General features: G+C 41.6%; 2 protein-coding genes and 1 long non-coding RNA gene across 5 annotated transcripts in view; 1 reads left to right on the top strand and 2 right to left on the bottom strand.

Moving 5' to 3' along the window:
* The window catches only part of LOC100704393 (zinc finger protein OZF), an 883,579-nt gene that overhangs the window by 363,525 nt on the left and 497,467 nt on the right, over positions 1-22,587 (top strand). The window lies entirely within an intron of this gene.
* Positions 8,815-22,587, bottom strand: part of LOC100708670 (immunoglobulin lambda-1 light chain) — a 47,401-nt gene continuing 33,628 nt past the window's right edge. Inside the window, exons 1-4 of one of the 2 annotated variants that reach the window (XM_019347541.2) lie at positions 11,365-11,717; positions 9,602-9,913; positions 9,395-9,469; positions 8,815-9,035 (exon numbers count right to left, since the gene is read on the bottom strand). In XM_019347541.2, the coding sequence (XP_019203086.1) occupies positions 8,887-9,035; positions 9,395-9,469; positions 9,602-9,913; positions 11,365-11,503 (675 nt within the window). In that variant the 5' untranslated portion in view covers positions 11,504-11,717 and the 3' untranslated portion in view covers positions 8,815-8,886. Of the gene's footprint in view, positions 9,036-9,394; positions 9,470-9,601; positions 9,914-11,364; positions 11,718-22,587 lie in introns of those variants that run through there. The other variant, XM_019347540.2, reaches the window with a different exon arrangement.
* On the bottom strand, positions 18,790-20,130 carry LOC112842827 (uncharacterized). Its single transcript, XR_003214843.1, has 2 exons — positions 19,789-20,130; positions 18,790-19,667 (listed from the first exon to the last, which is right to left on the bottom strand). It is a non-coding gene; the product is annotated as an uncharacterized LOC112842827 (long non-coding RNA).

Genomic DNA, 22,587 nt, shown 5'->3' with positions numbered 1-22,587 from the left:
AGGGGCACCAGGCAGGGATGCCCACTCTCCCCTTCACTGTTTGCAATTTTTATTGAACCACTAGCAGCAGCAATTAGACAGAATTCAGTAATTAAGGGCATAAAATGCAAGAACGTGGAACATAAAATCAGCCTTTATGCGGATGATGTGTTACTCTTTCTCCAAAATTCACAAACCAATATCTCTGGGGTAATTGCATTGATAAACTCTTTTGCAAGAATATCAGATTACTCAAATAACTGGTCAAAATCTACAGTCCTTCCGATTAATTGCTCCTTCCATAATTCTTCTTCTACACCACTGCAATCGGGAAATATAAAATATTTAGGTATTAATGTTTCTCCCAAGCTTGCAGATCTAACTAAATTAAACCATATCCCACTTTTAAAGAAAGTAGAAGGTGATCTGGCTAGGTGGAAATGTCTACCCATATCACTCATGGGAAGGGTTGCCGCTATAAAAATGATGGTATTACCAAAAATAAATTATTTATTCTCAATGATCCCAACTAAACCGCCACAAGATTGGTTCAGATCTCAAGATTAATGTATGTCCAAATTCCTTTGGAAAAATAAGCCCCCATGTATAAGCTTAAAAACACTACAAAAGACCAAGGATAAAAGAGGATTAGAACTACCTAACTTTCAGCACTACTTCTTAGCCAACAGGCTTCAGTTTATCTCAGGATGGCTAAAACATACCTTCTTAGATGAACCTTGGCTAGATGTAGAACAAGCACTTTGCAATAATCTAGAGATTTCAGATCTACCATTTATCAGCTCAAACATCCAACGACATGAATGCTTCAAAAGCATCAACATCAGCTCCTCTCTGACAGCATGGTGGGAGTTTCTGAAGTTGACAGAGTCTTCATTAATCCCATGCAGACGTACACCTATCTGGAACAAACCTGACATATTACAAAACAATAATATGATCAACTTTTCAGATTGGAATGGTAAAGGAATCAAATATTTAGAACATATACTAGAAGGAACAGAATTTATTTCATTTGACAGACTAGTTACACAATATGGGATCAACAAGAAAAGATTTTTAGAATATCAGCAAATTAAATCCATAATAAAGAAATTTAAACCAGGTCAAGTTGAACTACAAACACCACCAAGTGTGGTTCAATTTCTTACTCTTAAAACCCCAAAATTACTATCCAAAATATACAGAATGCTTTCTAAAACAGATGAATCAATATCACTTTCTAATGCAAAATGGGAAGCGGATTTATCAGTTAACTTAGACCAAAACTTCTGGTCTCAGATTTGCTTAAAAACCTTTCATCTAATTAGAAATCCCAGTCTTCAATTAATTCAATACAAAATACTACATAGAGTGCACTATACAGGTCATCGGATGTTCAAGATGGGCTTTACGTCTACCAACAACTGCTCACACTGCCAAACCAATTCACCGGACAATTATATCCATGGTCTTTGGTTCTGTCCACCAGTTCAGAAGTTTTGGCTTGAGATATGTGAAGACTTATCAAAGTGTCTGAAATGTAACATTCCAACTTCCCCTTTAGTGTGTTTGTTGGGCAGCTTAGATAATGTCACTTCAGAAAAGAATATAGCCCATATGGTTTTCACTGCCCTATGCATAGCCAAGAAAACAGTCCTCATGAACTGGAAAAATAAAAATAATCTTAATTCTAACCAATATAGAAATTATCTATTAGATTACATTAGTCTTGATACAGCCTCTGCCACCACATCAGATCAATTGCTCTGGGCTCCTTTGATCAGCTCCATCACCTAGTGGGGGTGGGGGGTCATAGTTTGGTCCCACCTTCGCTGTTGTGATTAGTGTGGGGGTAGGGACAGGCTTAGGGCGTCGGGGGGTTCCCCAGGAGCATCTTCCTTGGAGGGCTCAACCCGGGGTTGCGGTTAAGCCTATTAAGGGCTCTGTTGGCTCTTAGGTAACGGTTTCCTCGTGGCTGCGTGCAGCGGGGCTAGGGGAGGGTCTGTGCTGACGGACGTGGGTTACTGACCTGGTAGCCTGGCTGCCCCTGGGTGGGTCCGGGGCGGCCGTGGGGTTATGGGGGTGCTCTGTCTCTGGGCTGGGGCCCTGGCTGGGCCTTGGGGCTTGGGTCCTGGTTGGTGTGTCGCCGGGGTTGTGGGCGGGTGGGTGTATGGGGGCCCAGCCCTGGCGCAGTGTGCCGCCAGTGCATCGAGCCACCTGGGGGGCTCTTCAACTGGTGGGGGAGGTTGTTACATCTTGCAGGAGCTCTCCTCTCTTCAGGAACTCTCTCTGCAGGAGGGGGAGATACAGGAGAGGTGGACGAAGATCTCAGCCTGGGCGTCTATTGTTTTTGTAGTCTGGAAGATGAGTGGATGACTGGGTGGGTGCAGTTTTCTCTGTGGTGGGGTCAGGTGGGCTGTCCCGGGCTCTGTGGGGTCAAGCGGCGCTGCTGTACTGGGCCCCGGTCCGGATGGGCCTGGGCCCCCTTTCCCTGGCGGGTTGCAGAGTATGGGGGTGCCTACTGGGGTCAGCAGGGGAGCTGGCCCCAGGGAGGGGTCACTTGCCCCTCCCTTCCTTCCCTCCCCATCTCCAGCTGCCTCCCTCTTCCCGCTCCACCACAATGTAGGGCCTTGGGGTAGGGGTGTGTCACCAGGGTGCAGGGGAGGCATCCCCCCCTCTGTCCCCTTCTGGCTGCCTCTGCCTCAATTTTATCTCACAACTTAGACATTCACATTACTCACACTCTCATAACACATACATATAGGACCTTTGGGGGTGGGCACGCTACACGGACTCCAAATTACCATCAGGGTGTACACCTCACCCCTGGCGTTGTTGCCCACCTCTCAATTTTAAATACACGTAGACATTGAGGGCTAGCAGGAGGGGCTATGCGCTTACCTGCTGCTCTGGCAGGTAGCTCCATGCCCTCCTGGGTTTTAAATGCACCTTAGAACACACATATATCAACACTACATATGAGCGGGTGGAGGGAGGTTTGGAGTCTTCTCACACCCCCGTCCTCTGCGGCCTGTTGGAGCGGGGGGGGCTAGGAGGAGGAGTTGGCCGTCCGACTGGGGTTTGGAATGTGGGGCCTCCCTGCTGCTGCGGAGTCGGGGCGGTCTGCTTCTCCCCACCCCAGGGAAAAGGATAACACCACCTGGGTCTGGGTGCAGTTTCCCCCTCCAGGGGCAAGGGTACCTAGACCCGGTTCTTAGAGTACGCTTGGGGAGTGTGATTGTGTGTACAGCGTCTCTTTATGTCTGTCTCCACGTTGGGTGAGTGTTGAGTAATTGCTTATGAGAGCATGAGGGTGGGAATGGATGTTTGTATCTGTGTGTGCCTGTATGTCTGTGTCTATATGTCAGGTTGGGTATCAGACGCCACCTCTCTGGGGACATCTCAGGCCCTCCAAGGTTTGGAGGCCTATCTCCCCCCACCACTTCCCCGTCCAGTGGCAGACGCCCTCAGACATTGGTGCGTATGTGGTTCTTTGTGTCCGTGGATGGGCGTCCAGGTACACACCGGCTCACTCCTGGTGGCTGCTTGTCGGGGCCTGGAGCCTGGGGCTCGCTCGGGCTACCTCGGGGTGGGGTGCCCTCGGCCTCTCGGCCCGGGGCTCGGTCACTCTGGCGCAGCTGGCTGCCGGTGGAGCTCACGGGCACGTCACTGCAACCCCCCTGGCTTCTGCTCCGCGGCTGCTGAGTGACCCCTCATCTGGGACTCTCCTCAGCTCTTTCTGGGATAGTGGCGCGGCTGCCCCTCTGTTGGTCTTCCTTGGTCTCTTGTGTTCTGGGGGCCTCTGGATGTCTGGAGTTTTGATCTCCTCCATACCTGCTTCATGCCCTGGAGGACGGGGCAGTGGCCCCCCCACACCCTCTAGCAGATCATTACATGAAGGAACCTTTTAAATACAAGCGCGTCCATGCTCACAGGTGTACACACGGGTGCTCACACACACAAACTACACCCTTTTTGGCTCCTACCTCAAAGCACACTGTGCGCTGTCGATCTTACGTGCTGCACAATAATGTTTAATATTTAGTATATACTGTTACATTCCCATAGATCATCGTGATGTTGTTTATTCTATTGCTCTCTTTTTTCTTCTGCTTGTTTTCTCTTTTTTCTTTCTCAACAGGTGATCCAGGTGATCGATATATGTATTTTTCGTGTGCTTATTTTGTTGGTTTTTTGTTTTTTGCCCTTTATCCCCGTCCCTCTTCCCCGCTGTTCTTCTTTCCCTCTTTCTTTCTCGCCTTTATTTTCCTCATTCAAGTCTGTCCCGTATCTAGCAAGTGAAAATAAAATAAACAATAAAAGGTGAATCAAATAGACCATTACAGCAAGGCTGGGATGGTCCATTTAGTAAATCCGTTGGGCATCTTTCTTCGCCTTTAGAGAATAATTCTGATGTCAAAAGAGCCAAACGGGACAGGCAAAAAAAAAAAACAAAAGAAAAAAAAAAGAAAAAAAAGAAACATGAACAGGTAGAAACAGAGGCTGCAGCCTGACTCCTCATCAGTTTGTTACCTGTTCAGGTTCAGCAGTGGCTGGCTTCACCACAAATGATAGTGCTGGGCTGGGATCAGAAACCATGACACTGATGTCATGGTGACAGTCTGCAAACTGTGACGACTAAACTAGAATCACATTTATTGTCTTCTATTTCTCCAACTGTGGAATCAGCAGGTCTGACTCTGCAGCAACAGTTTTCTTTCTCAGTCTGCAGGAAAACCACCAGTTTGCTCAGGTTGTCTTTCAGGACACTTCTCTTGGCTTTTTATCTACTTCCTGTTTACGTTCAGTCAGAAACAAAATCAAAATGTTTATTCTGAAAGCTGAAAGAGGCTCAGACCACCTATCTTAATATAAGCTGCTTGTTCAGGGTGACATGTTTCCTAAATTCTCTATTTAAGGATAAAGCATGACTAACAGAGCTTAAAACAAAAACCTTTCAGTATCATAAACAGAAACCCCAATTGTCGAACATGTCCTTATAAGCAGGACTTGCAGACAGTGGGAAGGAGCAGCCCTATTTTTAAGGGAACAAACCTCTGGCACAAACAGGTCAGGGCGGCCATGACCTGCTGGGTTTGGACAATCTGGGAACCAACTAGATGGAAATCTGTCCAACAAAATCAGCGTCCTAATGAGCCGCTGCTAGAAGGACAAAATCCTGACCTGACATCAGTCCAAGATTTGTCTTTAAAATGTCCTAAAGTGAAAGTGTCTGGTTAAATGTACTGAAAGGTGTTAAACAACAAGTGCTGCTGGAAGAGTTTTCATGAAGAGAACATTAACACTGTGAATGAGGGATGGACTTTGATTCAGTTTGACACAATCTGTTTTTCTTTCACTTTGAATAAATGTTTTTGTGGGACTGAGGATACATTTGTTTACATTTGGAAGTTTGATGTCATCTGTTCCTCTTGTTTCTATCTTAAAACATGATGAAAAATCTGTTCAAAACAGAAATAAATAGAATTGAATTTCTGACAGCAGTAAATAAAAATCTCCCTGAGCTCAGTATGTTTGTGACTCTGAGATGGAGGTGAAATCTGTGAACCTGGGCTGTGGTTTACTGCTCTCTTCCTGTCACAAACACTGTTTGACATCTGTTCATCTGTTGGTTTTTGTTCAGGCTGCAGGGATCATTTCTCACTGTGGGGAGCAGACTTATAACAGGAGCAGTAGTAGGTGGCTGAATGACCGAGTTTAACTTTCTCTATCTTTAGATTACAACCATTAAGTTTGTTGCCAGGTGAGAAATCTCGTTTCTGAGGATGGCCATAATCTGAATAAATGCTACAATCATCTCTATCAATGCGCAGAATAATTCTGAATGTTTCTATTTTTTGGTACCAACGTACATAACTATTGCTACACTGTTCAGTCCCTCCACAGCTGAAGGAGACACTTTCTCCAACCTTCCTGGTCAATGTTAAATCTTCCTGAATCAGCTGTTCTGCTGCCATGGTAACCAGTGCTGTAGAGACACAGACAGATAGATGAAGGTTAGTGTGACAGTGTTTGTTACAGGTTGACTTTGTTGGCTCCTGATTGGCTGGAAACACTCACCTGAACACAGACAGCACAGAGCAGCAGCTGGGAGGAAAAGCATTTTGTGCAGTGGTGTTTCCTCTGGTGAACCTGGGGAGAAGTGGCGCTCTGATGCAGCTGAGGCCAAACAAGGACGAGCTGTGAGATCAGACGAGGGCCACGTGGTTTCTAACAGGTCCTCAAAGCTCCCATCAGCCCCTGCGGCCCACAGATAAGACTGCTGCTGCTGATTGACAGCTCAGCTGAAGCTGCTGTGTGGTTTCATCGTCTTCATTTCAATCTGACAGCAGATCCAAAAATCTGGGTCACATGATGCAGAAACACTCAAACACATTCATGTTCCCACAAACACATTCAGGTTGCTGTGAATTTACTAACACACACTGTTATCTGTTGTTTTCTTTTTTATCTAACTTTTGAATATCTTCACCTTTTCTTTATTTTTGTGAATCAAAATGAATAAATAATATTCACAGCATCTCATTTTTAATTTTTCTGTTTTATTGACGACAGTTTTAAGAATCATTCAAAATGATGATCATCAATGATAATATCTATAAACAGTAATAAAAACAGGGCTGTGTTTTACGTCAGCTTCAGCTTCATTTATTTGTACCCATGGTTAGATTTCATTGTCTGTAGGCAGTCATCCACCTTTACATACACATTTAGGCCTACTTGGAAACATCTCTGTGATCTCTACCAAGACAAAAGGATCGGAGAGACTGGCGTCGTCTCAACACAGTTCATAGTGTTTTCCTTTAGTGCTGCTGACAGCGTCTCACAGCGTGGTGTGATACGTGCTACCTTGTAAATAAGTCATTTACCTCAGAGTTGATTTTTAGGCTCTCGCCTTTAGTTCATGTTTGTTTTCATCACTCGTTGTTGTCACACCGAACCTCCTGTAATGAACTTCACTTAATTCTTCGCCATCGAGCGTCTGAGTTTCGTCTGCGTCTGAGTCGACTCCTCGATGACAACATCTGTTTCATATTTTGTCTTTTTCACTTCATAGTAAATAATCAGATAATTCATATTTTATTTACCCTGACATAAAACACAAATTTGTGGAATAAATCTCATCAGATTTTATATTTGCATTTAAGATTTTAAAATCACAGATTCTTTAAAAGCATCACTAAAGTTCAGCGAATTTAAAATTCATCCTCCTGCACTCGTGTCAAATATGGACACGCCTTTGTTCTCATGAAAGTTTGGCTTCACTCAGACCCATGCCCTGGTGTTCCTACCATGCCAAAATACAGAAAAATGTCAGGCAATGAGTTGGAATAAAGTTGAATTAAACCTTGAAACACAGAGATGGATGATATTTTATACCTTTCATTTATAAACAGTCAAAGCAGACGGTGTCATTGTTGAGCCCAAAGGAAAACGTGATTATTTGCTGCCAGTAAAAAACTTGAAGTAGTTTAAAAACAGCTTCCTACATTAACTTTGACATAAACCCGTCTGTGATCATCTGTTAAAGCAACCGACTTCAAAAAACCTTTCTCACTAAAGTTCAACATAAAGCACTCTGTAGTTAGTCAGTCAAAATTATCTAAACATTTAAATATTTTATTGTCTCATTTTGTTTTTGCTCAAAAACACAGTGTACTTTATGTAAACAAAGTCTGGTGGCCCCAAAATGTCAAATGTTGGGTAAATTTTGTGTTAATGTGTTGGTCTTAAGTAAAACTAAGATGTAACACTGAATTGATTGACAATTTATACTTTATACTTTAAAAAACACTTAAGCGGGGAAGTGGGGACATGTTTGACCCCTGAGGACGACAGGTGTATGGAAGTCGGGACGACATTATGAGGGATAAATATTAATATTAATATCAACAGAATTTATAGCACAGCGTGGGTGAACCTAAAAAATATTCAGCACTGGTTAAATCATCAAATTGATGAATATTCTTTGTTTGAGTTTGTTTCTCTGTGCTGGTCTTAATTATGATAATTGTGATTTTATTTCAATTTTTAACTGAATTTTATTATTTGTATAAATTGTACTAGTCTGAATAATTAAGCTGATTAATCAATGACACATTTTGATTAAAAATGTTACATATTTATAACTCTTAGAAAAGGCTAGAAAGATGCTCAATATCTATCTGAACTGATGGTCTTTTGTGAAATTGTTTTTAAAAATGTCTTAATTTATTCACTTTTTCAGTGTTTTAAAATCATAATGGTTCTACATGAGTTCTGTGGGATTTAATGTTTAGACTTCATCTTGTATTTTTCTCTTTTGATCGTACTAAACATCAACTCTGTAACAGCTCTGAGTTCACACTTTGTTTCTCTCACATACATGAACACAGATGCTTCCTGAATAACTTGAAGCAGAGTTCATGCTTGTAACTGTCATTGTGTTATTAAAGTGAAAAGCCACAGCTAACGGTGTGGAGGCTGCAGAGCAGAAACCCACACAGCCCGTCTGCTGCAGGAGAGGAAGTTTATGATCTGTGAATGCTGCAGTCACACAGGTTATGTATCACAGAAAACATGAGAAACACATTCTTAAAATCCAAATCTTTATTTCTACTTTAAACAAATAACTACCCTGTTATTGTATTATGGTGGGATCTGAATGCTTCACCTTAGTTTTTCTGCAGAGATGTACAAAAAATTAAAACTTCACATAAAGAATCTACACTTCTATAAACGCATCAAACATGTTTTTTTGTAAATTTATATTACACAGTTTAAGATGATTGAATGAGAAAAGGTCAAATGCTCAGTAATGAAACACTGAACCAACCACAATTTAATTTACATTTCTGTCTGCTGACCCAGGAAATCTGATGGTGAGAAAAGGCGAGCAGAAAACAGTCAGTCAGCATGTGTGCAGTTGGTGGACGGTCCCTTGTTTGTGAGGATCATCAGCAGAGAGAGTCCACAGCAGTACACCAGACTCTTCACTATCAGCACTGTGTACAGCAGGCAGAGCAGCTTCACCCTGCACTGAGACTGGAAGGACACTGAAGGACAGACAGACACAAAGAGACAGACAGACAGTCGGGTTATTCCTCTCACATCAAGGAGAAAAAGTCCAAATACAAACAGTCACAGCTTCTTCTTCAAGTGGATGAATTGATGTAGTGTTTGTGTCCACTTGGGGGCAGAAGAACTCCACAAGCAGCTAACAAACTGATCTCTGACATATTATGGTCTGTCTGCTGTTTGGTGCTGAGCAGCTAGTGTACAGTGGCTTTATCAGAGCTTGTTGGATGAAGATTTGATCAATTAGTGCAACTTTAAGACTGAGTCCCTAAACTTGTTCCAGCTCCCTCATTGGACATTGGAGCTGTCCATGCAGAGAGGCAGCAGGTGATCTTACAGTCAGCTGGCTGCAGAGCTGGCAGGTCTGCTGGCTCTCTCTCTGGAGGACAGGAGGCTGCTGGAGCTGGAACCTCTAAAACAGGAAAGGAGTCAAATGTTTGGAGCTGCAGTGAGAAATGTCAGTCCTCTGCTCCTCTGCTCTCTTTGACAGCATCTCCACATGAAGCTGAATCACTGCTGAACACAGTCACCAAGCCTTCATTACCTTGTTGTGTTTGGGCCTCCACTGTGCCCCCCTCGTGCTTCACCCAGCAGCTGTATTTATATGTGTCAGAATCACTCCCATCAACCATCCTGATGGCAATGGTGCGTCCCGACTCTCTGAGCTCCAGCTGCTCTCCCTCAGCAGGGGGCAGCTCCTCCGCTTCTCCGCCGTTCTTCTTCTGTCTTTTCCAGGAGAACTGGACCAGAGGAGGAAACATGGCTGAGGCCACACACAGCAGGGAGCTGTTCCCCTCCAGGTGGGCTCTGGATGCTGCTGGGTACACGCTCACCACGGGCTTCACTACCTGCTCATCTGAAGTTTGACAGCAGCAACAAGCAGCACAGACACACATTCACACAGTCAGCAGCAGCTTCCAGCACTGCACTGCATTCAGTCTGATCCTGGAAACTACATGGACTCTGATCACTAAACTACTCATCAATACAGCACAAAGTTCACTACATACACTGGATTCAGCTTCATATCAAACACAGTCATCACCTCATGTCATCGTGGCTCACATGTGGAACACTCAGCTTGATTTTACATCCTGAAATAAAATGTATTTCTCCTTCATTTTCTTGGCTTTTAAAATTTAATTCATAACAAATTTATATATGTACAATTCTTATATATATATATATATATATATCTATATCAGCTGGATATATACTGTATATATAGAGAGATATATATACTGTATATATATATATATATATTAAACTACACGCCTTTGGAGCAGAAGATCGCAAGTTCGATTCCTTGCCTTCATGTATCTTAAACACATTTCAACAGAGTTGATCTTCTCCAAATAAACGACATTATTCACATGTTTCTGCACTGGAAATAACTCCACATGATTCAATATGATTTCATTCAGTTAATCATTCATTGTGATTAAACAATGATATGTAAATTTTAAATAGTTTTTAAAGACTTTTGCAGACTTCAAAATACTTTTACTGCAACAATTTGATCAGCTTTAATTTTATTATTTGGTTTGACTGTTATTTTCTTCCATATGTAAATGAATTATTACATAATTTTAAATGCAATTAAGCTGAAATTTGAGAGATAATTAAATACATTTTTTGGCATTTTGAATGATTTTATTATTATTATTAGTTTTAAAATTACATTTTGTGAATTATTGTGTATTTACTTGTACATATTTTTCAAAGAAGTATTTACAGGTAACATTTTTGAACTTTCATTATCATTTGCCATTTTGACTCATAAAACCTGACAAGCAATTTCATATTTCATCCAGTATTTTTTTTTTTATCACATTTTACACTTAATATTTCACTGATCAGTGTCTATGACAATTTATATAACAATATTTTTGGAAAAAAAGACTTTTTGGACCAACATGCTATATCGTTCACTACTAAAAACATATCTACATTTTCTTCTTAGCAAAATTCATATTTATATTTTTTGCTACTATTTTTTTAATACCAAAAATGATCTTGTGTTCAAAAACCAGCAGATGGTGCAGAATTACTGAGATGATCAAATCCTAAATATTTGTAACATCACTAATATTTGCAGAAATAAAGAATAACTTTAGTTGTTCAGAGAGATTTAAACATGTTCTCAGAGATTATTGAGCTTTTCTTATGTAACAATGGCTGCAGATGAATTCTCTACTAATGATGAAAAAACTAACATGTAAAGCCTGAAGCAGCAGAAACTGACTTTAAACACATTTTCAGCTTCTACAATAAAACAACTGAAGGAAAATAAATGTTTTTTCTTACCTGTTACATAGAGTTTAGTTCCAGAGCCAAAGATGAGGTAGCTACCTCCTCCCACAGTGAGACAGACTGCTACAAAAACCTGTCTGCTGTTGAATGTGTCAGCTGAGGTGAATGAGTCCAAATGAGGAAGCAGGATCATATTTCAGCTCCATGATGTGTTTCTCTAATGTTCATATCAACATGACTGTCTCTTCTTCTCTTTTCTTTTAGCCACACTAGCAGCACGGCTCTGATGTTAATGTCAGTCTGTTGGTCAGTCCACTACTTTAGTCCACATGAAAATAGAAAATCACTATATAAGCACCAGTCCATTTATCCCATCAATGATACACCACTACAATGAAACATGCTGCTGATAGTATCATGGTTTGGCCCATCTGGCTCACCATCATTAATCACACAATCAATTTTGAATTATAGCAGCAAATTCTACAGAAAACTATCAGAACATGTGTCTGTAAACTGAATCTCAGGAGAAAGTGGGCCATGCAGCACCACAATGACACAAACCAGTCAAGTTTTTTTTCTTTGTTCCAAATAATGGTGAAAGAAAAATAATCCAGTGAATCCAGCGAGTGATGTGATGAGTCTCTGATGTCTTTCTGATGTGGTTTTGTTGCGTCCTTCAAACCACACCTGCTGTATTTTAGAAGTGAAACATGTTGGTCTGCACAGGCTCTTCTATTTTCAACACTGACAGGATTTCCTTTGCTGTTTCTTCTGTTCTGCACATTTTCCTCTGTTTTGTGCAGCTTGATGGAGCTTCTGTAAAAAATAGAGCCAGAGTTATTTTTAGGTGGTGCGGAGCAAAGAGATGCTTCAGGGATGCTTCTGAAATGTGCTGTGGCATGTCTGCTGGAATCATCAGTGTTGTACTGAGTGGCCTCAGTCAGCTCCAGCAGACTTTCCAAAAATAATTTCACATATAACAATTTGTGCATGTGTGTTTTCTATTCATTAATATAATTGTCAGTTATTTTCTTTCATTATCTTTACCTTTTGTATTGTTTACCTCTTTGTTGTGATGTGGTGGACATCCCTAAACAATCATGAGTTCAGGCTTCAATTTCAATCCAATCATATCCTATATTCTCTCAGTCAAACTCGTGCGGCTTCACCTGAGACTGGACCTTATCCCTTTCTCACAGTGTCCTGTTCGGGCTTCAAAGCTCCAGCAAACACAGTCTGTTTCTTCTCTGTTTTGATCTTTCAGTGTTCTTCTTCGAAGTTAAGTTCCCGTCTGGCTTTTCAGTCTTCTCTTCCAAGATTACTTCAAGCATGGCAAATATGACACTCAATGTCCAGTGCTTTTCCACAGTTCTTTATCCCACTGTTCGACTGCCCAGCCTGTATTTCACAGTACATGTTATAGCTTTGCTTTTCTTACGTGCTTCTGCTGGTCGTCAGTCGTCATCAGTGTTAATGGATCAGGGGCACTGTCGTTTGCCTGCTGTATTCGAGTCCACGATGTTCTGTCGGTCTTCATCAGGAGATTGACTTGTCCTTTGAACTTCTTCTCAGGGTCAAGGACAAAGTGACAGGTGAAGCTATAAAATTTCAGCCAAAAAGTGGCCTGTTTTTCCCAATTGTTCCTCTATTCCTTCTTGCCGGTTTCTCAAAGTTCAATGTTGAGAGAAGTCCACCTGTATTGGCACACTAAAGCATAGAATTAATATTCTTTTCCTTTCTTTTTCTTAAAATCTCCCTTTTACTTCATCTCCCTTGAGTTTAACTCGTCTGTCTCTCTTCTCTGGGTGCGTCACAGTGAGTTTCCCCTTTTATGGGCATGCAAAGTTCCTGTCCCAGACACACACACACATACTTCCTGTTTCTGCAGGCAACAGGCAGACTCTGTCCCCGTTTGAATTTCACAGTCTACAAACAATCAGTAATTCTACTAAATCTTGATCTAAAAACAATACACCTTCATTTCACTCACACACTTTTAAATGTTCTAACCTCTTTCAGACGCCATAAATCGTCTCACACACACTGCCTTTTCTCTCAAACTTCCACCTTCTCACTAACTCAGACAAATCACGCAGAGTCACTCAAATCAAATACTGACAGCATTCACACAGTTAAAATCACACCAAATACACTTTCATACGAGTATTTTGGACATGCCTTCCATAACCAGAAAGAGCAAGTCAAAAAAGAAAAGAAAAAAAACTGAAACCTCTCATCATCCTCACAGCTTCTCACCACACACGCATAACTGAAAAAATAAAACACACCAGCATTTATGGCTCAAGATATATACATCTATCAAAATTCAGTCAATTACTATACATCCACACTAATATATTCAAACTGTATTTATACAATTCTAATGAGCAAAACCAGCATCTCAGTCACAGGCATTTAAGAACATCTACAAACAATAGTTATCAAGCTAGATAACACGAAACCGAAAGCAACAATCATCTCATGCGCTCCGCAGCAGCTGCCTCATTTGCATAAACACACACCATCTAAAAATAAAAATCAACAGGCAGTCCTTTCACACAAAGATCTATTATTTTATATTACACAGACGTCTTTTATTTACAATCACTCTCAGTCCTGACAGCTTCTCAAACCTGTAGCTTTAGCTGTTGTATTCAGGGTTTGGCTTATTATTTGTTAGTATAGGTTTGCTCTTCATCTCAACAAAGTCTTATCCAGGATGACAGGTTTACTAACAGGTCAAGTGTCTCTATGCACTTGATTAGATTAGGTATTTTCCTTATTTTCTACATCTCATATATCATTGTACTGAGTTTGAGCAAACCTTAAGCTTGAATCAGACTACTTTTAACAATTATCCACCTCACATCATAACTGACTGAGGTGCCTCTTATTATTTAATATTATGTCATAATTAATGTTATTACTGTTTTGTTCTCTCATAACATCAATATTTTATTAGTATATTACAATATACTACTAATATACAATAGATTATTATTTTATATTTTATTATGTATCCATCTTGGGCCTGTGTGACCTGCAGTTTCACACCTTCCCAAGCTGGAGACATTTGCATTTTCACACTCTTTCTTTGGCTGAACAATGACACAGCCTTAATATACGTTATGCATTTCTCTATTTTATTTAAAATGGTTTCGTGTGAATTATCTGCTTTCATTCATTCTATTCATTCTGGGTATGGTTGTCTACCCAATTTTGTTTCATTTGGTAATACCAATTTACAGGTTGCTATGCTTCCTATTATTAGTTTGAATATAGTAGAGATAAGCTCTAATTTAATTTAACCTTTTGTTTATTCCACTTCATTTCTCTTGTATTTATATATATATATTCAGTTGGGTCTGTATCCAGCCCTTTTTAAACTTCTACTTTGATCTCTAATCTTTTACTTGATGAGGGATTATTATGTTCTTCCTGATATCGGTGAATGTATAGTGGGACGTTTTGTTTTCTTAGGAATTCTTCATCTACAAACACTGATTCGTCCGGCGCCTGGACATGTCTTTTCTAGCCACTGCTCGTCAGCAGTGAGTTTTGTGGGCTGATTCCCCATTATCACAGAACTGCAAAGCTTTCTCTGGTACTAAACTTGGGGGTGGTTGCTGACACGCCCTTCTACCTTTCCTCTTTATCACCAGTACTTAAGCTTTTGCAGGATACACAAAGAAAACAACAAGAAACAATGGAAGTAGTTCAGCAGCTTATTGTGCTGTAAAATCAACTTACTTTCAAAACACATATACATAAAACACATATACATAAAACACATATACATACACACAGATAGACATTTGCGCGCTAATTTGTCACGAAGTAATTCCGGCTACTTCTGAAACCAGTCTAAATATAATTTATTACGAGGTAATTCCGGCTACCTCTAAAACCAGCCTAAATTTAGTTCCTTCCGGCGAACTCAACCTATTTCATGTGTTTTTTCGAAGTAATTCCGGCTACTTCCAACCTATTTTACGCGTATCCCGAAGTAATTCCGGCTACTTCCAACCTTTGCGCATTTCCTGAAGTAATTCCGGCTACTTCTAACCTATTTTGCGCATTCTTCTAAACCCTTCCGGCGGTTTAAAACCAAAAAAGTGTTTTCTCACCCTCAGTCGTCTTTTGCTGGTTGTTCAGGTCATCTGGATCCCAACGTCGTGGACCAGTACTAAACCACCGGCCTGGACCCGAATTCAACGTTCCAGGACTCTCACCTCTACCTGGAGAGGGCTGTCGACAGACTTCGGTGCTGGTTTACCCACGACGTCAGGATGCAGAAGTCAGACCTTATTGGGGTCACAGAAACGCGTCTGATGTTCCCATCGCTAGGCTCGAAGGACCAATTTAAATGACAGGGGATTTCTTTAAATCACCCTGCCGTTCTTCAGCTGAGACGTCTGAGTTAGAAAACACACAAACACTGCAGTTCTTCTTTTACTCGCGAGGGCAGCCCTTTAGACGCAGGATCTGCATCTATTGACTGTCCGCGTCCTTTATTTATACAAGATGTTCCTGTGTGTGTGTGTGTGTGTGTGTGTGTGTACAAAGGTAACAACGTCATTCAGAGCAGCGGGTTTTTCCCCTTCTCTACATTTGCATGTTCTTGTAAAAGAGCTGAGCTTGGTCTTCTCTACATCTATGTTCAGAACGACAGGATGCGGTTAGTATCTGCATAAGTTCATCACACAAGTTACTAGGTGAAAAGTCATATAGACATGTGCTTAATGATGAATTAAGGGATACATTTCATAGAGCTGATCACATACATGTTCAATAATCTTCTAACAGAAGCTAAATCATTGCTGCAAATGCAGCTCAGTGGCCAGTGATTTCTTTCACAGACACAGAACTGAACGCAGCAAACGAGTGTAAAATGTCCTTAGTATCCAGATCACCAAGTGTTCTTTTCATGTTTCCACAGCTGTCTTTCACTGGGCCATTGCATTCATTTCATAGTGTAACAACTATAATTATCAGCTTTTTTCAGTGTAACTGAAACACTTTACAAGATATTAAATGATCACAAAAACCAAATGTTGTTGGTGTCAGGCAGTGTTGGGAAGGTTACTTTTAAAATGTATTCCACTACAGAATACTGAATACATGCCCCAAAATGTATTCTGTAACGTATTCCGTTACGTTACTCAATGAGAGTAACGTATTCTGAATACTTTGGATTACTTAATATATTATCATGCTGTTTACAACTACGTGAATGTACTATTGCTGTGATTTATTACTGTTACTGAAGGTCCGCGGCTCCGAACCGTAGTAAAGGGACCTCGGGCTAATACGGTGGGTTCCGTGTTGGGCTGGTAGCCGAAAACTAGCTTTACTTTGTTGTCTGGGTCAACTTTGTTTGCGAGAGACAGAGAGAGGCGTTGAAAGGCTGCTCCAACGGAACTTATTTTTTCCGGAGGAAAACACGAACACAGTGTACAGTTGAGTCTTAATAGCTTACTTACAGCTGGGCTCGTCAGGCACTCTTCTTGGCTGCAGTGGTTATTATTATATTTACATGCTTCCAACTCCCGTTTTTGCTCCGTGACAGCTCGGACTTTTCCTTTCTCTCCCTCCCTCGCTCACAGACACATAACGTGTATGGTAGTCCATTCTCGCTGCAGCACGGACTACACTGCCCATGATGCTACATTCTTTAGGGCCATGCCTGTAGCATTCTGTCTATTAGCTTAGCACAACAACAACAACAACAAAAAAGCGCTCTCTCACCCAGGAAACACGCAGAGAGAGAGCGTCACCCTGTAACCATGGCAACCGTAACGCTGCCGCCTGGAACAACATTACGTAGCTGTCAAACAAACCCAAACAGTCCTGACCCGCGACAATATGAAACAGGAAAGTACCCCCGTGTAATCCATTTATTTCACCAAAGTAACTGTATTCTGAATACCACCTTTTTAAACGGTAACTGTAACGGAATACAGTTACTCATATTTTGTATTCTAAATACGTAACGGCGGTACATGTATTCCGTTACTCCCCAACACTGGTGTTAGGATAACAAAGAGAGCAATGCATAACACACACCTTTATCTGTGGATGTCCAACCAGGGTAAGGAGCACATTTCCCACTTTGTGAATTAGTATTTCAGGAATCTGACACTTTCCACACAGCACGTGATCAACATGGCCTTGTGGGTCATCTGTGGGATGTTCTCCTTAAAAACCTCAAAACTATTGAAATCAATCTGACAGCAATGAGTCTGTGTTCTTTTACTAACCATTGGTAATATATTCAAAGCTTATTAGATTAATGTAACATGAGGGTTCGTTATGTGATTCTGAATTTCTCTGAACTATTAGAAACAGCAAGATGGAGACGATAACTTTCTTGGCAAAACCTGTACTCTCCACACACTAAAACAACAACCTGACTTTCTGTGTACAGCCCCTATAAGACCTCAATGGCCACTCAAAAGCCATGAAATTCTAGACTCGGGTAAATGCAGGAAAACAAACTAGGTATGTTCAACACATACTTATTATTGCTTTGAAAGTGCATGTGCAAACTGTGGGGTTGTAAAAGAAGGACCCAAAATGCAGGCACAGGCTGAGATGCAAGTGAGCTTTATTCCAAAAAGGTGAAAACACGATGTTGGGAAATCAGTTTTACCCCGGTTCTTTATTATTCCTCGGGCCTTCAGAGATGGCACCGGACCCAGTAGTCATTTTTACAAAATCTTTATTCATCTTTATTCATCTTCATTTAAGCATACACTTCTAGAAGGGAAGACGAGGCCGGTGTCCCTCTGAAACAATCTTCACCCCTTTGTTAGTCACAGCCAGCTTTATAGGAGCGACCCAATCATAAATCCCCCATGGTGTGCTGGAAACTCTGTATATCTGTGTGTGTATGCACCAGCACGTGAGTGCCTGTGTGTGCGCGTACCCGCGTGTCTATGTGAGTGCTCGTGAGTGACTGTGTGTGCATACCTGGTATGTGAGTGCACGTGAGTGAGTGTGCATGTGGATGTGTGAGTGTAACAGTTAAAACACTGTGGGTGTGTGTTTCTTCCTAGGGGCCATAAAAACCATCTCCCCTCCAGACCACAGTTATCAAGTTACATGTTGAGACCCCCACACTGGTATCATCTGGGGAATTTCCACTCAGCATTAACTCCTCTTTGTCTTACTTTCACAGTTCAACTGGGGAGGGTCTCCTAAGATCTACTCCTAAGTTCATGACACAGTCAGGCCTTTATTTATATCCAGGGCAGTGTCAGTGTCTCTACCATAATTCTACATTCTATCTTAACACATTTCTAAACTCTAAAACAAACTAAACATTCCTACATGTCTAAACTCTAAAATAAGCTAAACATTCCTACAAATCCCCCTTTTTATCTGCCCTATGGCAGATAAAACTACACTAAATCTTTCACCATAATGTTTTCATATTGTGACTCCCCATTTCCCAAAAGTGGTCTCCTGATGTTGGACTTTGTATCAGATTCTCCCACAGCACGATTGATGAGTCTTACGAACAAAGCTCTGATACAAGGCACACAACAACACCCACATGTCACTAATATTGCAATAAAAACAGACAAAGAAACCATAATTGACATAAGGAAACCTTTCCATTGCCCAAAGACAGATATCCTCCACACTTCCAGCAGGTTATCCACTCCCGAATGCTCATACATTGTGGTGGACAACGTCCTTAGGCCTTCCAGAGTTCAGCTCACAGAGCTGCCTGGAGCTGTGTTATTTAAAATAAAAGTACATTATTTTAAATTTGTACTGCCATTAAAGATGTTGGACCCAACTATTCAGCAAGTCCTTCAACTGCGTCCCTGGTAAAGTTCGCCAGTCTCAGGACATTATAATGCACATAATTAATACGATCCACCTTCTTATTTGGAGTTACTGGAAAGAATGCAGAAATCATTGGACAATTTCAAATCCTCCAGCAATTTGGTCGGCTACCTTAAATTCATTTAGGCACACCCCTAGGAACCCCAATAGCATCTCTGTATGTTGGTGATCCTATTGTAAGGTCAAATGATCCTGGTGACTGTTTGGCCAACACATGACGTCTGCATGTGGCTGTCAGTTGAGCGGTGCCGGGCTTAGCCAGCCGCACCCCCTTTTCTCCTACTAAAACGAGAGGTGCACCTATACGTACCATGGCACAGAGACCAGAAGTCCCACTAGGAATTCTAACATACAATCTATACCCACCATAATAATACTACAAACCAGCACGTGCCCACAGGCCTATTTCGGTGCCGGTGTCTTTTGATCCCTTTCCTCTGGCCAGGTACGTCACAGTCCACCAATCGGCATCAATCTCCCCGGCCTCATGCTCATGTCTGTCAGGGAAAAACACAGTAGAGTCGAAACACGTGTAGTTGGCTCTTCTCAGTGTGAAAAGACCAAGCACAGTATCATTACCTATTGGTGGAAACAAACTTGCTAACACAGTACAATTACCTTCAGAAGCCGCTTCTCTGGTGAGTCTGAGCATGCACTCAAATCCCCACTGGTCTTCGGGATATAAAGGAGCTGGTTCTGTGAAAAGATGTGGGCGGGCAGCTGCGCACGCCACACAATCTTAAACATTCTGTTCTCTAGCATTTTGGATGAGCCAATCTAGCCATAAATTGCTCTCACGGTAGCCAGTGGCCATTGAAATGAGCTGTTTAGGTTTGAGTCTTGTCTAATCTACCTCAAGTATTTGTGGGCCCGATTCTGAAAGTGACAATGGTGGGGGAGGTGTTAAATATTTCAGCCACATCAGGTGCAAAATCTCTAAAATTAATTTAACCAGACTGTATGGGTCCTTCCCTGAGACGTCTACTCCTATGAATAAATACACCACAGATCGGGCGGGCCACACAGTGTCATGCCAACGATTCAGTGAGAGGGTCAACGGGTTCTGCCCAGCTGAGAAGTCCCGCTGAAACCCACGCTTCTGCCACGCGGTGTCCTTGTACGGGCGCCACGTGCCAGAATACTCCACTATGGTAGACCAGTACTCACACGGGCCCTTCCAATAAGTGTGATAGGGGTAGCCAAGCTTCTGATTATTACACTCTATATCTACCATTGGATTGTAACCTACCCAGACATCATATCCCCGCCATGAACTGTTTAAGCCTCTACATTTAATGACAGCACAAAGATCAAATATATACGAAGCTGTGGACCCTTTAACGTGGTCCAACTCTACACCGCCATAATAATCAAAACACTCATCTGATTTACCTGTTTCACTACGTTTGGTTCTCTTCGCCATGGCCTGTGATGGTGGAGTCGCCGGAGTGGATTCGGGTCTGTCTCTGGGCAATTCACTTATAAGAAAAATCACAGTTACAATAACAACAGTTATCACACCTAACACTACTGTTTCTCTCAAATTCCCCTTAACCAGCCTAGAGAAGTTGACATGATATAAATGTAGATGAAAGACTTGTCTGTTTACATCTCTCCCACACAGAAGGCTTCTCTACAGAGCATCAAATCATTTGTGCTGTTCACAGAATCACAATTCCATCGCTGGACTTCCTCTGCGCTGTCACTCTTGGAGCTTGGCACGCTCTCTCAGATTCTCACGTTCCAACGCTGCTGAAGATTTTAAGGCAGAGCACGTCGTACACCTTAGCTGTCTTCCTCAACGTCGACACTCTTTCATTTTATTTAAGATCTTGCTGTGCAGAGTCTCCTCATGACGATCTCCTGCGCGATGTCTGCTGTGCTGAAGGTGATCTCTAATCCTCCTGAAGACTCTCTCCTGGCCTCAGCTCCCATCTTGTAGACGATCTCCTCAGTCACTCCTTCTCATCATGGCACCTCACGACATCTACAGATTTAAAAATAACACTCCTCTCCCCACATGGCTTTCACCATGTGTCAACTTCCCAATGAGACATAGAATGTTGCACAGTCTCCAGGGTTTCCCACTTGGAGCAGCTATACTCCAACCTGTACCCCTGTGTAAAAACATCAGTCAGCAATTAAATGTTTAGCTTGTCTAACTCCCAGCTCCACCTGGAGCCTGTATCCTGGAAGACAACGTCTGTTAAATCAAACTTCACATTTTCAACCGACTATAGATCATAAGAATAATAAAGTATTCAGCATAAAAGACAAGCATCATGTGCAGGTTTTCTCAAATCATTAAATCACTATTATTGCCATAATTTGTCCCAAATCATGAATCATCCCAATTTGTTCCACAATTTAATCGGTGACTTTCCTTAAGCAATGTCACTCCACTTACTATGAGCTCAGTAGTGGCCAGCTAATGAGCCCATATTCAACTATTCCATAAACACTGCATCTCTTTATTTGTTTTCTCATGTCACTTGTCTGTTTTCTGCTGAATCCTCTACATGCACTCTTAGAAAAACAAACATTAACAACACAGATGGACAATCCTGGTGGTCAGACACAGGTCGACAGGTTCCAGAGGTGCTGTAAAAAGGTCATAAAGTTAAGCCTGCTGTAAAAAGAATGACACCGGTTTCAACACAGGATGTTTCTCACACTATTTTCACTTCTCCCCTATAATAGTCAACATTTTCCCAAGAACACAGTGTAATAGCATAATCAACATATAGCCTGTAAACACAGTTCCCTTCACTCATAAACCCAGTAATCCTGTAGTAGAAAGAACATTAACCATTAGTGTGTCCTGCTGTAACTCACATAATCAAACACATGATTAACTCTCTGCTGTAGACAAGAAATGTAAATGTTAACGCTGCACACAAGCCCATGAATAACACACCCCTGATAGATTGACAAACACAGAAAATGGCATTTAAAAGGTTAAATCGTCACGGAACCTAGGATGCTGCTGTCATCTTCCTGCTCCTGTAAAAGAAACACATAAATTCATCCACCCTTTTGTCCTGTCTAGGTGGAGGTTAACCTTGAGTCGTGGTCAAGTCTTGTCAGCTTTGTCAGCTTTTACCAGTCAGTTTTTTCTCTTTCATTCATTCATTCATTCCGTGCTTCTTTGCTGATAGTGGAAACTATGTCGCATATTCATTTCCACCCACAGCAAAATGATGTCATTTCAAAAAAGAAAAAGAAGAATTTAGACTGGATTACCTCGCTGAATCCTTTTTGGGCAGGGACTCTCATTTTCTAATTGTCCCAAATAAGCAGCTTTCTCCAGAGCCCATTGTAATTTTGGAGAAACTCACTTGCAACAGGTTTCTCGACGTGTCGTATAGTGCTTTTAATTCCCGACGTGCAGATCTGCTTAAAGAAAAGAAATTCACA

This window comes from Oreochromis niloticus, linkage group LG18 (genome assembly GCF_001858045.2).
Source record: "Oreochromis niloticus isolate F11D_XX linkage group LG18, O_niloticus_UMD_NMBU, whole genome shotgun sequence".
NCBI lineage: Eukaryota > Metazoa > Chordata > Actinopteri > Cichliformes > Cichlidae > Oreochromis > Oreochromis niloticus.
Note: the sequence above shows the minus strand (reverse complement) of the source record. Positions and strands in the feature narration are given on the sequence as shown.